General features: G+C 50.0%; 1 protein-coding gene across 1 annotated transcript; it reads right to left on the bottom strand.

Annotated features, from left to right (window-relative positions):
• Positions 1–3,254: 3,254 nt before the first annotated feature.
• On the bottom strand, positions 3,255–11,621 carry LOC113940289 (gametocyte-specific factor 1-like). The gene is made up of 7 exons (XM_027631411.1): positions 11,495–11,621; positions 9,353–9,450; positions 7,070–7,196; positions 6,321–6,407; positions 5,576–5,636; positions 4,616–4,697; positions 3,255–3,845 (listed from the first exon to the last, which is right to left on the bottom strand). Exons 1-7 carry the CDS (start codon positions 11,514–11,516, stop codon positions 3,831–3,833), a joined length of 492 nt encoding a protein of 163 aa, XP_027487212.1. The 5' UTR covers positions 11,517–11,621; the 3' UTR covers positions 3,255–3,830.
• Between the last annotated feature and the right edge of the window lie 3,103 nt (positions 11,622–14,724).

Raw genomic sequence — 14,724 nt, 5'->3', positions numbered from 1 at the left:
CCAGTATTTTATACACAAAGGAGTGGGGGTGGGACATGATGTGATTCATGTGATATTCTGTGAATAAAGATTTTTTTTTCAGCCACGATGAAGGTTTTTTACCTTGACCAGCACATTGGGGCCCAGATAAACCAGCAGGACCAGTTTGGGGCTGTCAGGAGCCCTGTCCCAGCTCAAGGAGAAGGGAAGTTCCCAGAAGGTGGAAGCAGGATTGGCCAGCTTGGAGTGGGATCGGTGCTGCTCCGGGGTCAAAGCCAGGGAGGGTTGGGAGGGGCTTGTAGGAATTCTTTGGTAGCAAAAGGAGCCAAAGGCCCCCAGGGATGGGGTGATGATGCAGGTTGGGGGCTGGGAGACCCCCTGTCCTGCTGCCCCTTCTCTGGGTTCTGGTTAAGAGCAGTGAAGGAAGAACCTGGAGGGCAAAATGGGGCTGTTGATAAAAGAGATTGTGGATTTCAAATGTGAGATCAAGGGGTTGGATTATCTTCCTCTTGCTAATTATTTCTGTTTTGAAATAATTCCAGTCCCCCAGAGCTACAAAACACTTACTAAATAAGAAAATATCCAGCAAAGAATGCAGGAAGTCGTCAGTGCTGTAGGTCTGAAGGGGGTGCAGAGATGGGACGGGTCTGCACCATGTCCCTTCTGGGGCCCCTGAATGGCTTCGATCCCTGTTTCTCTTGGGTTTTACTCCTCTGTCCCTTTGCTTTTTAAAAATAATAATAATAGTAATAATAATAGTTTTAATTATTAAATTTAATTAACGAGTCCTTATCTCGACCCACAAGTTTTCCTTTTGTCCCCTTCGTTCCCCCCCATCCCTGCCGGGGCAGGGAGGGAATGGTTGTGGGATGTTCTGGGTGGGGTTAAATCAAGACAATTAAACCTGAGCGGGAAAAGCTTTTGAAACAAAGAAACCAATCGGGTGAATATTTGAGCAGTTAAAAAGCGTGAAATGGGGGTACGGTATAGAATGGAGAGGGAGATAATGGGTGATAAAGATGATAGTTGGGTGGGACAGAATGAATTTAGAAGGAAGATAGTGGAGATAAGCACCGGAGGATGTTTGGAGTTGGCCGGGAAGCAAAGCCTGCTCTGTGCCTCTCCCCTTACACTGATTCCTCACGTTAACCCCGGAATGTCCGAGTACAAGGGGGGGGGTGTGTTTAAAAAACGTCCTTTAGTGCAAAACACAACCCAAGACTAGAATAACAACGCTGGGTGTCTCAGCTCGGGGAGAGAAATGTCTCCCCTGGTCCATAACAGAACCCACAGGTGGAGGTGTCACAGAATCCCAGGATATGCTGAATTGGGAGGGACCCACAAGGATCGCCGAGTCCAACCCTCGGCCCTGCACAGGCCACCCCAAGAGTCACACCGTGAGCCTGAGGGTGTCGTGGTTTCCCAGTCTCTGCAGAGGGTGCTCCTGCCCTGCTCTTGTCTCCCAAACTTGCGGGGTGAGAAGCCTTTCCCTCCCCAGCCCCTCAGCTCTCTGCACTCACCGGCTCCAGGTGCTGCAGTCCCGAGGGATTCCTGGCATCCCGAGGGATTCCTGGCATCGAGCTGTTCCTCCTCCTCCAGGCATCGTTGGGCTCCTGTTCCACAACTCTTGGTTATTTCTGTGCCTCCTCTTAGAGGTGCAAGGCCAAGAGCAAAGGAGGGGGAGGGGGGAATAAACCAGTGGCGGGATCAGAGAAGAACAATAAGTCATACCAAGGTTCTGGAAATGGGCAGGAGAAACTACAGCCCACTGGGAATGGAAATGGTACCAGAATCCCAAAATATAGGGCAGGGATATTGTCAGGGATATTGTCAGAGACCTTGGCTGTCTCTGCTGCCCTGGGCCAGGATGGAATCTCTACAGCAGGAGCAGAAAAGCCAAGGCACAGATGGAACAGGACTTGGCAAAGGACACAGGTCAGAATGGAAAAGCCAAGGAGAGTTTATGCTCCCAATAAACGAGAAGGGAGAGCTGGGGCTGTTCAACCTGGAGAAGAGAAGCTCTAGAGAGACCTTAGATCCCCTTCCAGTGCCTAGAGGGGGATAATGAAAGAGGGAGAGGGACTTTTTACACAGACAGACACTGACAGGACAAGGAGGGGAATGGTTTTAAACTAAAAGAGGAGAGATTTAGATTAGATATTAGGAAGAAATTTCCCTGTGAGGGTGGGGAGGCCCTGGCACAGGTTGCCCAGAGAAGCTGTGGCTGCCCCTGGATCCCTGGAAGTGTCCAAGGCCAGGTTGGAGGGGGCTTGGAGCAACCTGGGCTGGTGGAAGGTGTCCCTGCCTGTGGCAGGGGGTGAAACTGGGTGGGCTTTAAGGTCCCTTCCAACTAAAACCAGTATTGGTGTGACTCTGCATTCCATCAGCTCCTGCCAAGGGACACATCCAGTCTCCAGGGAATGGGGGGAAAACTCCAGTGATGCACATCCTGCCCAGCACAGGAGACTGAAGATCTAACACAGGAATATGTCACATCAAACTTCTCCCTCTGTCACGCTGGAGGTGCCCTGGGACACACTTTAAAAATACTCTGTGATAAATACAAAACACCCAGAGGGAGTCAAGAGCCCAGTGACAGATATCAGGATTTTAAACATTCCTTGTGCTGGAGGAGGGTCACCCTGGGATTTACACCCTGCATTCCCAAAGTACTGCAGGAACACCACAGCCATGGCCTTCCTGCCCTTCCCAGGCAGGGGCACGTGCAGGACATGCCCAGGAGGATACAGGATTTCAGCTCTCTGGGGTATGGGATCTCAGAGCTCTGTCTCACATTGGCTGCACCCACCCTACACACAAACCCCCTTCTCATGGTCCCCCCCAGTACTTGTGGCCTGGGGATGTTTGAAATCACAACCATGACCTTCCAATCCCACCTGGTCCTTTCCAGAAAGGCTGGGCTACTGGATTCCCCCCCGGGCTGGGATAACAATGTCCCTCCTGGGAGCAGGAGCACCTGGAGCTCATCCCCGCCCAGGACAGACAAGGGTGAGCCCCAAGGAAGAGCAGGAGCACCAGGCTCTGTGAGGCTTTCACCCACTGGCAATTAAAGGAGCTTGGGGTAATGGGGCCCAATTATGGCATTTACCTGTAAAATTGTAGTGCTCTGGCCCACAAACCCTGCAAAAAAACCACTGCTGCCAAACCAGAAACAATCACAGCTGGCATTTGTCACCACTTTCATTCCAAGTGACAAAAAATAAATGAAGGCAAGGTGGACAGCACTTACTGGGACTGCTTTTCTTGTGAGTCAGAACACTTAAAATGTTTTTATTTTAAATTGCCAACAAGAACCTTGACAGAACTTGACAGAATTTTAAAAGAATCACAATTTTGCACAACTTCCCCAACTTAAAATCACCCATTTCTTCACCTCCCCCCCTTAAAACCCATCACCCCTTCCAAAGGGTTCTTCTGCTGTTTCCCAATCTCTGGAAGAAACAGAAACAGCTTCCCAGATCATCACCTGCTATTTGACAGGTGGAACAACAGAGACTTGCCTGTTTTTCCTGTTCAGGGGGTGTTAACAGGGCCTGGGTTTGAGTAGGAAAGGTTTCTGAGTCCCTGTAAATTAATCAGTCTATTTATTTAATAAAAGTAACCAAAGTCACCAACTGAAGGTAAATTTAAAAAATCACTTGGGGAAACCTCTGGCAACCAAGGACAGTTTCACATGTCCAAACGTTGCAAGAAACATGTTATGCAGCAAAAGCCAAGTGTAGAGAGTCCTGCCACCAGGTCCAGAGCAGGTCTGTCATCCACAGGAGCTCTCCTGTCCCAGACAGGGAAGCACTTCCTGCTGGGAAAACACCTTCCAGAGGGATGAGATGTTAATACTCCGAATTCTGGAAAGGACAAGATACATTTTTGGCATGAGATGGTGAAAGACACAGCAATTTCCCCCACTCCCCCAAGGGACAGTGGCCCTTGCAGAGGCAGCACTTGCCCCCTTGGCAACAAGGCTTATTCAGCCCAACCCTGTGGTGAGTGCAGAGCCCCTGCCTGTGCAGGAGCTGTGCCTGCAGTGCCCTCAGAGCACTGACTGGAGCTGCTCCCAGTGGGAATCAGGGCAATCATTCCTCAAAGTATCTTTAAGCTGTTGCTTTGCTGCTACTGGCAACTACTAGTCAGCGTGATTTCAGCACTGGACACTTCCACACAGGAAGCTCCTTCCCAGGTGGAATTTGAGAGCTTTTCCCCCCAGTAGTGCTGGTTTAAGCAGCCTCAGTTCTGGCTTAGCTGGGCCTGACAGTGAGCAGAGCACAAAGCAAGGAAAGTTTGGTTTAAGTCAGGGGGAGGGTGCAGGGTGAAAGGGGATGATGGAGATGGTGTGGAGGGGCTTGTTTAGAGAGACAGAGCCAACGTGGCCAGGGAGTGGTGCTGCCTTAACTTGGATCACAGGAAAGGAGGGCTGGGAAGGACAGGGAAGAGAGAACACACAACACAGGATGCATCCAAGAAAGCACACAGAGGATGATCCAAGCAGCAGATTCCCTCAGAAGCTGCTCTCAAGAGGCAGGTGTTCAATACAACCCCTCCTGTCCATGGGAGACACAAAGCAGCAGAGATTGCAGGAGCTGCCCCAGCTCTGGAGGTGACACAGGTCAGTACTCACAGCCCTGCAGGACACAGTGTATGGGAGGGTCTCAGGGGCCCTCATCCTCGTGGGCAGGGAGTTGGTCTGGCCACTGGTGGTGCTGCAATGGAGAGACTTTGGTTACTCCTCACAAATGCACTGGGTCACATTTCTGCATCTTCCCACAGCAGGGCTGTGGGGGATGGTGCTGAGGAGAGCTGTCTATGCTCCAAACACTCAAAGGGTTTCCAAAAAGTCCCAGAGGTGGAAGCAGACAGTGCTGCTGTCAGTCCTGATGGAAGGGGAGGACATCATGGGTGAGCTCATACAGAACTCGGAGCTGCCCTGGGCAGGACTTTGCTGAACCTTAAAGGAACCCACCGTTGGATTAACCTTGAACTATCTCTGGCAGCTCTGGTGGTGCCACCACATCCCACACCCAGCCCACGATCCTGATCCACTGGTGGAGCAGCAAAACCAGTCACAGCAGCTCCTTCTGTTTCCAGCTGGGCACTGAGTTCTGAGCTCCCCCAGCCCAAACTGGGATTACACTTTGCAAGGGGCAGGAGGGGAGGATTCTGCAAACACAGGGCTTAACACCAGCACACCTGGCCAGGCCCCAGGTCCCACCTGCCAGGCTCCAGGAGCTCCCAAGGACTCACAGGGACCACAAGGTGCCAGCACCTTTCTTCCCTGCACACTGGCCAGACATCCATCAGTTCCCGCACACAAGACAAGGAAGAGCACCCTGCCACAGGCACACATGAGCAGTATCTGTGCTCCTGAGGGCTTCCTTCTCTGGTACAGACCAGGCACAGGAGAAAGCAGGTCCCACTGAACCAGCAGCCCAAGAATACTGGCTGTCCGGCATCCCTCCTCCCAGGGTTGTACAGCAGCAAAGGCAGCTCCTGCCCAGCATCCAGGCAGGAGCTGGGAGGAGGCTGCAATGTTCCTCTAAACAAACCCTGCTTTGTTTGCAATCAAACTCGAATTCCCTACCTGTTTATGGCAGAGTTGGGCACACCCCAAACAAAAGCAGACTTAGAAGTCTCCGACACCTCTGTGAAGGGAAACAGATGTTGTGGCTCAGAACCAAGAAACTCCAGCAACCACTGTCAGATCATTGGCTTAAATGGCTTCCCACTGCCAGAGGGCAAGGTTAGATTGGGAATCAGGAGAAAATTCTTGGCTGTGAGGGTGGGGAGACCCTGGCACAGGTTGCCCAGAGAAGCTGTGGCTGCCCCATCCCTAAAAGTGTCCAAGGCCAGGTTGGAGGGGGCTTAGAGCAACCTGGGCTGGTGGAAGGTGTCCCTGCCCATGGCAGGGGGTAGGACTGGATGATCTTCAAGGTCCCTTCCAACCCAAACCATTTTGGGATTCTGCAATCAGGAATCTCTGTCATATTTCTACAAGTTCAAAAAGGAGGAAAAGTTGATCCATGACGGATGTGTTTGCTGCCATTTAACTGAGAAACTCAGAGAGTTATCTATCATGTTTCCATTGCCATCACTGCACATATGGTACAAAAGCTTATATGGGAGGAGGGGATGCTTGGAAATCCCTCTCCATGGCAGCATTTTAGACTGTTCTCCAGAGCAAGACAAGCCTGCTGGGTGGAGAGATCCATGTTTTTAGGAATGAGCATAACCAAGGTGTCCTACAAGGGAGACCTGAGTGAGCAGCATCCCCAGCCTCGTGGAGGACAGGACCAGAGAGGAGGCAGCAGTGTGGTACAGGTCCTCACCTGTTTCCCAGTCTTCATCACATGGAGGTGCCTGCCACGTGCTCCCATCCTTCACCTGCTCCTGTGGCGGCTCACAGAACCTACTCACTTGGGGAAGAGAGAAAACACAGTGACCTCCAATCCTTAAATCCATGGAAGCTCTGGCTCCAGCTGTGACACATCCCTTGGCTGCAGAGAAAGCCCTGCCCAAGGCAAACAGGTTGGGGACAGCCAGGGACTGAGCTGAAATCCAGCAACTTAGAGTTTGCCTTTTTCAAGGAACAAGAGAAGACTCTGCTCCCTGGAACTCTGAGCAGGAATGCTGGAGTGAAGGGGAAAGCTGCTGCCATGGATGCAGGCATCACTGCTGGCCTCAGTGCAGCTCTACAGAAGATAAAAAACTTCTGTCTTCTCCGTAGTGTGGCAGGAGTTACAGGGAGATCAGCTCTGAAGGAAGAAGAGCCCATCCTTGTGGTCATTAAAGCATCCCAGCTCCTGCCAGAGGCACTTCCTGCATGGCTTTTGGTAAAACCTTTCTATTCAACAAGCCTGGTAACAAAATATGTGCAAGGCCTACTCAGAGCATCTCAAGAAACTGCCTAAGAAACCCAAGCACATAAGATCAACTTTCTCCAAGGCTGGTGTGTCACACAGAACTACAGACAACAGTTTGAATCCCACTTTTTGGTTATTCCACAATTCATCCTTACACCGAGAAATCTCAGTCCCCAGGGTGAGCAGACACCTGGGAGCACGGGGGGTTCTCTCACCTACATCTTGCTCCATGAGGGCTTGGTCGCTGCAGTTCATGATGTGGTTGCTGAGGTCGCCCCGAGGCACCAGGTGACGAGCGTTGAACGGGCACGTGGCCAATTTCTTTGCAATTTCTGGGTTGCTCTGGGCAAGGGAAAAACCAAAATCACCTGCCACATCACTTGTAAGTTCACTTATCTCTTGTTAATCCATAGGGCAAAAAAGCCACTGGGATATTTGTGGTGTTGCTTTAAAAAAATATAAGCCTAAACAAGAAATCACAATGTCAGACACTCCCTAAAAACCCACGGGGATTGTTCTTCCAAACACAAGTTGCTGAGCCACCTTTGACTGAAGTGGAACAGATCCTCAGTCAACTCCCTCCAGTTTTCTGGTGATAGGGCTGCAAGGGGTTTAAAGCACAAATTTTAAAGCCATCAGGGGAGAGACATTAGGCAAAGGTAACCCATTCAGATGTATTTTAAATAAGCAGGCACAAAGGCAGAGAAACTCCCTAAACCTTTCAGAACAGCCAAAGAGTTGGCAGTTTCCACCTGGATTCTCATTCAACAACTTCATCCTAAGCACCAGTTCTAGTGGCAGAGCTCAGCTGTCACTACAGCAAATTATCTCCTCCACGTGATAGAGGCTTTACTGGGAAATTAGGGTGGGAGAGCTGGGGGGGTTCACTTGGAGAAGAGAAGGTTCCAGGGACACCTGAGAGCCCCTTGCAGGGCCTAAAGGGGCTCCAGGAGAGCTGGGGAGGGACTTGGGACAAGGGATAGAGGGACAGGACACAGGGAATGGCTTCCCAGTACCAGAGGGATGGGATATTGGGAAGAAATCCTTCCCTGTGAAGGTGGGGAGGCCCTGGCACAGGTTGCCCAGAGAAGCTGTGGCTGCCCTGGATCCCTGGAAGTGTCCAAGGCCAGGTTGGACGGGGCTTGGAGCAACCTGGGCTAGTGGAAGGTGTCCCTGCCCATGGCAGGGGGTGGCACTGGATGAACTTCAAGGTCCCTTCCAACCCAAACCATTCCATGACTGCAGGATTCTAACACAGTTCAAGCCAAGAGGATCCAACTTGCTCTGTTGGATCTTGCAGTGTCCCCTTTGGGGCAGGGCTGTGTCCTGCACAGAGCCATGGGGGGCTGAGGGAAGGGGAGGCATTAACTGGATTTTATCCATAAAGTATGCAAAGGAAGCTCAACAAACCTGTCCCAAGCCAAAGGGACAATCTACACCCACATGTTTACCACTGTGGCATCTTCAGATGGATAACCCAAAGCCCTTCTTCTGCTAATTACTCAGACACCAACTGTGTCTGCTTGGTGATCACTGTCTCACCTCATCCTCCTAACCAGGACACTTGTCAAAACTCTCTGCTCATCAGTCAGGACAAAACCAACCTGCATGAACATTTACTTGCCAACACTGTTCACCCAGCTCAAGTGCACGCTCTTGCCAAAATCTGCAGGGGCTCAACAAGAAAATTTCAGCCCTCCTGAATGCTTGGTACTTGCCACTTACCTCTGCCCCCACTTCCACTACTTAATTAATATTTTTAAGGCTCTAGTTCCACCAAAATGATTTAATTGTATTGATACCAGGACACAGAGCCTACAACTGCACCTTAACTGGAAGGCACAGCACTGCTCTACTGGTTTAAAAACACACTGGCAAACCTAAAAAGGGACAATCAGGTTTCCAAAGGTCTCAGGAAAAACACAAAGCTCAGGAAGGTTTAAAGAAACCCAACCATGAGGACAACAGAGAAGGAATGCTTCCTGTGAGATGACTTCTGTTCAAATTCCAGATAAAAGACAGAGAGGGGAATAAACCTCTCCCAAATGTGCTGAGCCCAGGACATGCAGTTTGTGCCAATGCCCATGAAATAGTTATCAGAAAAACAAAACTCCCCAGCCCTGCTGTGCAGCTGCATTCCCAGCACTGGAAGAATGAACTGCAACATCCCAGACCTCCTGCTCTGAGGAGCCAAGAGGGGTGCACAGAACTGTAACTGAGTCCTCTCTCCAACTGAAAGTGGAAAAACGTATCTGACCTCACTGTGAGCTGCTGGAAGGGAGCAGAATCTGAACTAATCATGAGCAATCTCTGTCTCCTTCCAACAGAGCCAGACTGGTCTTGTGTAAATTAATGGGTGCCTGAAGCTGTTACTAAACAAATCATGAAGTTCTATGAAATAAAGGCTAACCAAGGTTGTTTGTCAGGAACTGCAGCAGGAATGAGAACACACAGGGCATGTTTCCATGCCCAGAAACCCCAGCCCCTGGCCAGCTCACCTCCTTACACTTCACAAGGTGGTAGGGAAAGCGGCAGGCTCGGATCTGATGCTGTTTGACAAAGGGACACTGGATCAACCTCTCTGGGTCCAACAAATCTGATGGAACAGAACACAGGGAAAAGCACCTGCTTACAAAGACAGGAATCACTGACACAGTGAAGTGGGGAAAAACCCCATCCCACCACATCAGGGTTGTGGTCTGACAGAGTCAAACCAGTTGCTCTTAGTTTGAAACCACTCATTAAGGCAGGCACCTGATTTGCACAAGCAAATTAATTAAATGCAGAGTTTTCGTGACTGGAACATCAATCAAAACAGAGGAGAGTCAGTAGCACTGAGTGTAACTTTTTCAGTTCCCTTATTAGGAAGGAAAACACCCTAACTCCAAGGGAAAGCCAGGAGCACTTTTCCAGCTCTCCTAGAGGAGGATCAGTGGGATCACAACACACCCACCATCACCTTCGGGAGCTGAACCAAATTTTTTTCCATCAACAGCTCATTTTACTGGAGGAAAAACAGTAGGCAACTGAGTTTCATTTCAGAGGAAGCCCAACATGGTTCACGTCACTCAGAATGAAGTTTTTAATATGTCACGTAATAATTTAGGAGCTGAGGAGTTACTAAACCAGCAAAACTACTGAAGAATCAAAGCACTGAACAGTGAAGCAGTGTGACTCCAGAAATATTTTTTTTGTCTATAAAATATATTAAAATGTAAACATTAATAAAACCTCACACTTTCCTTATTCTCAGTGAGGAGGAGGCAGTCAGAAAGAGACATGGGATACAACACCAGGGAGCCAGACCAGGCTGCTCCATTCTTTCTGGTCTGCCACTCTTGTTGCTCAGGCTTTTAGCACATCTAGGATTTGATTATGCAAGAGGTAAAACAGCTTTAAGTTTCCATGTGGGCTGTGCTGCTGCCTCTGAGCACCTCACCTGCATCAGCCCCTCAGGGCAGCTGAGAACCAAACTGCCTTTGCACTGGCCCAGCTGCCCCTGGAAGAGCAACCACAAGTGGCTTTGTCACCGAAAAATAAAATAAAACTCTCTAACACGGTAATTTCAGTATTAGAAAGCGGGTATTTATTTTGGCACAGGGTGCTCGGGGAATGCTCCCCCTAACACAGCAGTTTATATCTATGGAACTAATACATACTCATCAGAACTCATAGGTATGTGCTAAACGCTCCCGAGAATTCTTTTACATATTTAAATCACTTCTCGGAATTCATTTACATTAGAGTAGGGGCCTTTTGAGGGTCTTTGGGGAACATCCCGTTCCTCCAATTATCCTTTTCAGGTCACAAACCTCCTAAGCACAGTTTGTCTCCTTGAACATATTCCAACTGTGTGTTCCGGCCACGAAACACCGTCTTATCAGTGCAGTCTTTGTTCCCACGGCTAAAATAGCCACTTGTACACATTAACCACTGATATATATATATACATCTGAAATCAGATATACATTATTTATCCCTGATAAGCAATCACAGGATTAAGCACTGTCTGTTAAAGGAATTCATAACACTAAATCGGGCACAGTCTTTATTCCCGGGGCTACAATATCACTGACAGATATATGATATTAGATATATATTATTTATCACTGCTAATCACAGGATTAAGTACTGCCTGTTAAAGTTAAAGGAATCCACAAGACTAAGCACTGTTTGTCACAGATTTTTCTAGGTTTCTCTCTGTGAACTGGCTCCACATCAGACCTGACCGAGCGCGTTGGGAGTGAAGAGAAGGGGACACCCAAAGCCCAGCCAGCCCCAGACCCGTCCCGGGCAGGTGAGCAGACACAATTTACAGGCGGCTGAAGCGAGCAGAGGCACCACAGCGATGCCCCGTGCACTGGGGTCCCTGTCCCCGTGCCCACCGCATGGAAACAAATCCACACCAACCCCCGGCCCGCCCGGAGCCCCCGGCGGGAGCCGCTTCACTGCCCCCTTCCTGCCGGCCGGACCCCACCGGCACCGGGACTGGAAAAACCGAGGGAGAGCTCGCGGGAGTGAATCCCATCCCGGCTCGGGCACTGGGGTGGGGACAGCCCGCGCCCTCATGGCGCCTCTCCGGGCCCTGCCCGCAGCCGACTGCCCCCCGCGTGCCTCCCCCGGGCAGACCCTGAGCTCACCCATGTCCTCCTCCAGCTCCATGGCGGGTCCGCGTGTCCGCTCCCAGCCCGGCTCTGTATCTCCGCCGCTCCGCCCTCCCCTTCCCGCCAGGCCGCGGTTGCCGGGGCAACGCCGCCATGAGGGCCGGCCCGGCCCGGCCCCGCGGGAGGGGGGCGGTGTGGGCTGTGCAGCCAAAGACGCGAGTTCGCGTAGAATGGGTCACGTTCGGGGTGCTGTTGTTTTTAACTGGACCAGCTGCAGGCTCAGGCGCTGGCTGTGAACTGACCCTGGACGTCCTTTGAGTCAGAATCATCAAGGTTGGAAGAGACCTTTAAGACCATCCAGTCTGGCTGTCACCATCATCCGGTCGCTAGTGGTGTCCCCCAGGGATCAGTGTTGGGCCCAGTTCTGTTTAATATCTTTACTGATGATTTAGATGAGGGGATGGAGTCCACCATCAGCAAATTTGCAGATGACACCAAGCTGGGGGGGAGTGTTGATCTGCTGGAAGGCAGGAGGGCTCTGCAGAGGGACCTGGACAGGCTGGATCCATGGGCTGATTCCAAGGGGATGAGGTTCAACAAGGCCAAGGGCCGGGTCCTGCACTTTGGCCACAACAACCCCCCGCAGCTCCAGGCTGGGCCAGAGGGGCTGGAGAGCAGCCAGGCAGGAAGGGAGCTGGGAGTGGGGATGGACAGGAAGCTGAACAGGAGCCAGAGTGTGCCCAGGTGGCCAAGAAGGCCAATGGATCCTGGCCTGGATCAGGAACAGTGTGGCAGCAGGAGCAGGGAAGTGATTCTTCCCCTGGACTCAGCACTGGTGAGGCCACCCCTGGAGTGCTGTGTCCAGCTCTGGGCCCCTCAGTTCAGGAAGGCCATGGAGGGGCTGGAGCAGGTCCAGAGGAGAGCAACAAGGCTGGGGAAGGGACTGGAGCACAAGTGCTGTGAGGAGAGGCTGAGGGAGCTGGGGGGTGTTGAGCCTGGAGAAGAGAAGGCTCAAGGGAGACTTGACAGAAGGTTGTAGCCAGGTGGGGGTCAGTTTCTTCTCCCAGGAAGCAGAAGTAGGACAAGAGGGCTCAGTCTTAAGCTGTGCCAGGGGAGGTTTAGGTGGGGTATTAGAAAGAAATTCTTTACAGAGAGGGTAATCAGCCATTGGAATGGGCTGCCCAGGGAAGTAGTGGATTCTCCATCCCTGGAGGTGTTTAAAATGAGACTGGATGTGGCATCAGTGCCATGGTCTGGGAACCACAGTGGTTGTGGATCAAGGGTTGGACTTGATGATCTCAGAGGTCCTTTCCAACCCAGCTGATTCTGTGATTCTATGATTCTATGAAAGGTATCAGGAAGAAATCCAACCCTCCAACACTACCTCCGAAGTGTTAGTGAGCCAGGCATTACTTTATTCTGGCCAGAGATAGGTAGTGAATCATCCCAGTCACATAGATCCCTTTAAAGACTTTTCATGTATTTATACATTTTAGCAAACAAATTAACATTCATTGGTCCTAATTTGCACAATTCTCATAATTTAATTAGTATTCTATCATTCACTGGCCAATTTGGTCAACATTCTTTGGTCCTCTTATCATTCTTCCTTAGACAATCTCCAACTCTCAGGGTGTAATGTTTTTGCTAATCCCCTCTGTACCTTCTGGTTACTTCAACACGTCTGTGAAGGACCATAAATTTAAGACCCCAGATGTTCAATCCTCAACTCCCTCAAGCTTCATTTATTGAAGCTTATCAGTGTTAGTTCAGAGAAACTCAAAGCTTCGGTGATTTAAAGATCAAATTGACAAGAGTCTGTAAGAAAAAAAAAAAAGAACCCAGCTAACTGCTACCATTAATTAAAATTTTAGGAAAGTGATATATTTCCAACACAACTGTCCCCCCAGTACTGCCACTGTAACCCCTAAACCACATCAACCAGACACCTCTTGAACACTTCCAGGAATGGTGACCCCACCACCTCCCTGGGCAACCTAATCATGAGCCTGACCTCCTGAACAGTGAAAACATGTTTTTTCTAATATCTAGTGTGAATCTGCCCTGTCTCAGCTTAAGGCCATTTGCCGTGGGCCTCTCACTTGCCGGCATGGTAGAAGACTGAACCCCCTCACTACAATGGCCCGTCAGGGACATCAGGGAGTTTTAGAGAGTGAGAAGGTCCTCCCTGAGCCTCCTCCTGTCCAGACTAAACAAAGCCAGCTCCCTGGGCTGCTCCTCATAAGACAATTTATTTTGGCTGGAGTGGAGTTGATTCCCTCAGTAATTTCCCAGTAGCTGGCACAGCACTGTGCTTTGGTGTTGATATGAGAAGGACATTGATAATGTTGCCCACAAAAATTGGACTTGTTGCATGCTGGATTTGTGCCAATAAGTACACACTCCAGAGAAACACTGATTATTTATTTCAGAGCTGTCTAAGCCTGGGTGCTCAGTGGTATCCCACAAGTCAAGCACAGCAACTATCAAAACTTTTTACTGTTTATACATTTTAGAAAACAAAGGAATTAGTGTTTGTTGGCTACAAGTTACATAGTTCTCTTATTAATTACTATTCTATCATTTATTGCTTAATGATTCTCTCATTCTTGTGTTTTTGGGTCGGTGGGTTTCTTAGGCAGGATCTGCCCCTGCCAGAATTACCCTTTACCCAGCTAGAGCTGATTTCAGCACAGTTGCTGAGTTGCCTTTATTAGTTTCTTCTTTATCTTGGGAGTTCTGCCAAATTTCTGTGGGATGTAAATCCTGCATTCTTTGTGCCCCCCTATCAGTGGTACGTCCTTCTTCCCAAGCTTTGTTAACCTCCCCCTAAGTCTGAGATCACTGAAGCATGTCCAGCCCTAAACCTTAACAAGGCAACTCTAACAACAAATAATTTTTCAAACACCCGGACATCACTTCCCTCTGTTTCTTGGATTAAATCTCCCTTCTTGTTGATTAGGCTCGAAAGTATTACAAAGATCAAACACTACAGAACATCCTCTCTTAAGAAAATTTTACATGTCCCACATTTTACAACAATAACACACTGATGGTTTGGGTGCTCAGTCGTGTTTATCCCATGTCTGGGGCTGTTCTCATTCCCGGGAGCACCAGAAGCCAAAGCAGCAGATAGGAGGGTTCAGCCTCCTGCAGAGGCTGCAACTCTGTGAGATCAGAGCAGCTCCTGCCTGCATGGGCAAGGAAAAAGACCTCAACAAGGTGTTAGAAGACCCAAGACCAAAAACTGGACCAAGAGAACACGT

This window comes from Corapipo altera, unplaced genomic scaffold, assembly GCF_003945725.1.
Source record: "Corapipo altera isolate COAL_440 unplaced genomic scaffold, ASM394572v1 101924, whole genome shotgun sequence".
In the NCBI taxonomy this organism is placed as follows: domain Eukaryota; kingdom Metazoa; phylum Chordata; class Aves; order Passeriformes; family Pipridae; genus Corapipo; species Corapipo altera.
This window is presented reverse-complemented; position numbering and strand designations above follow the sequence as displayed.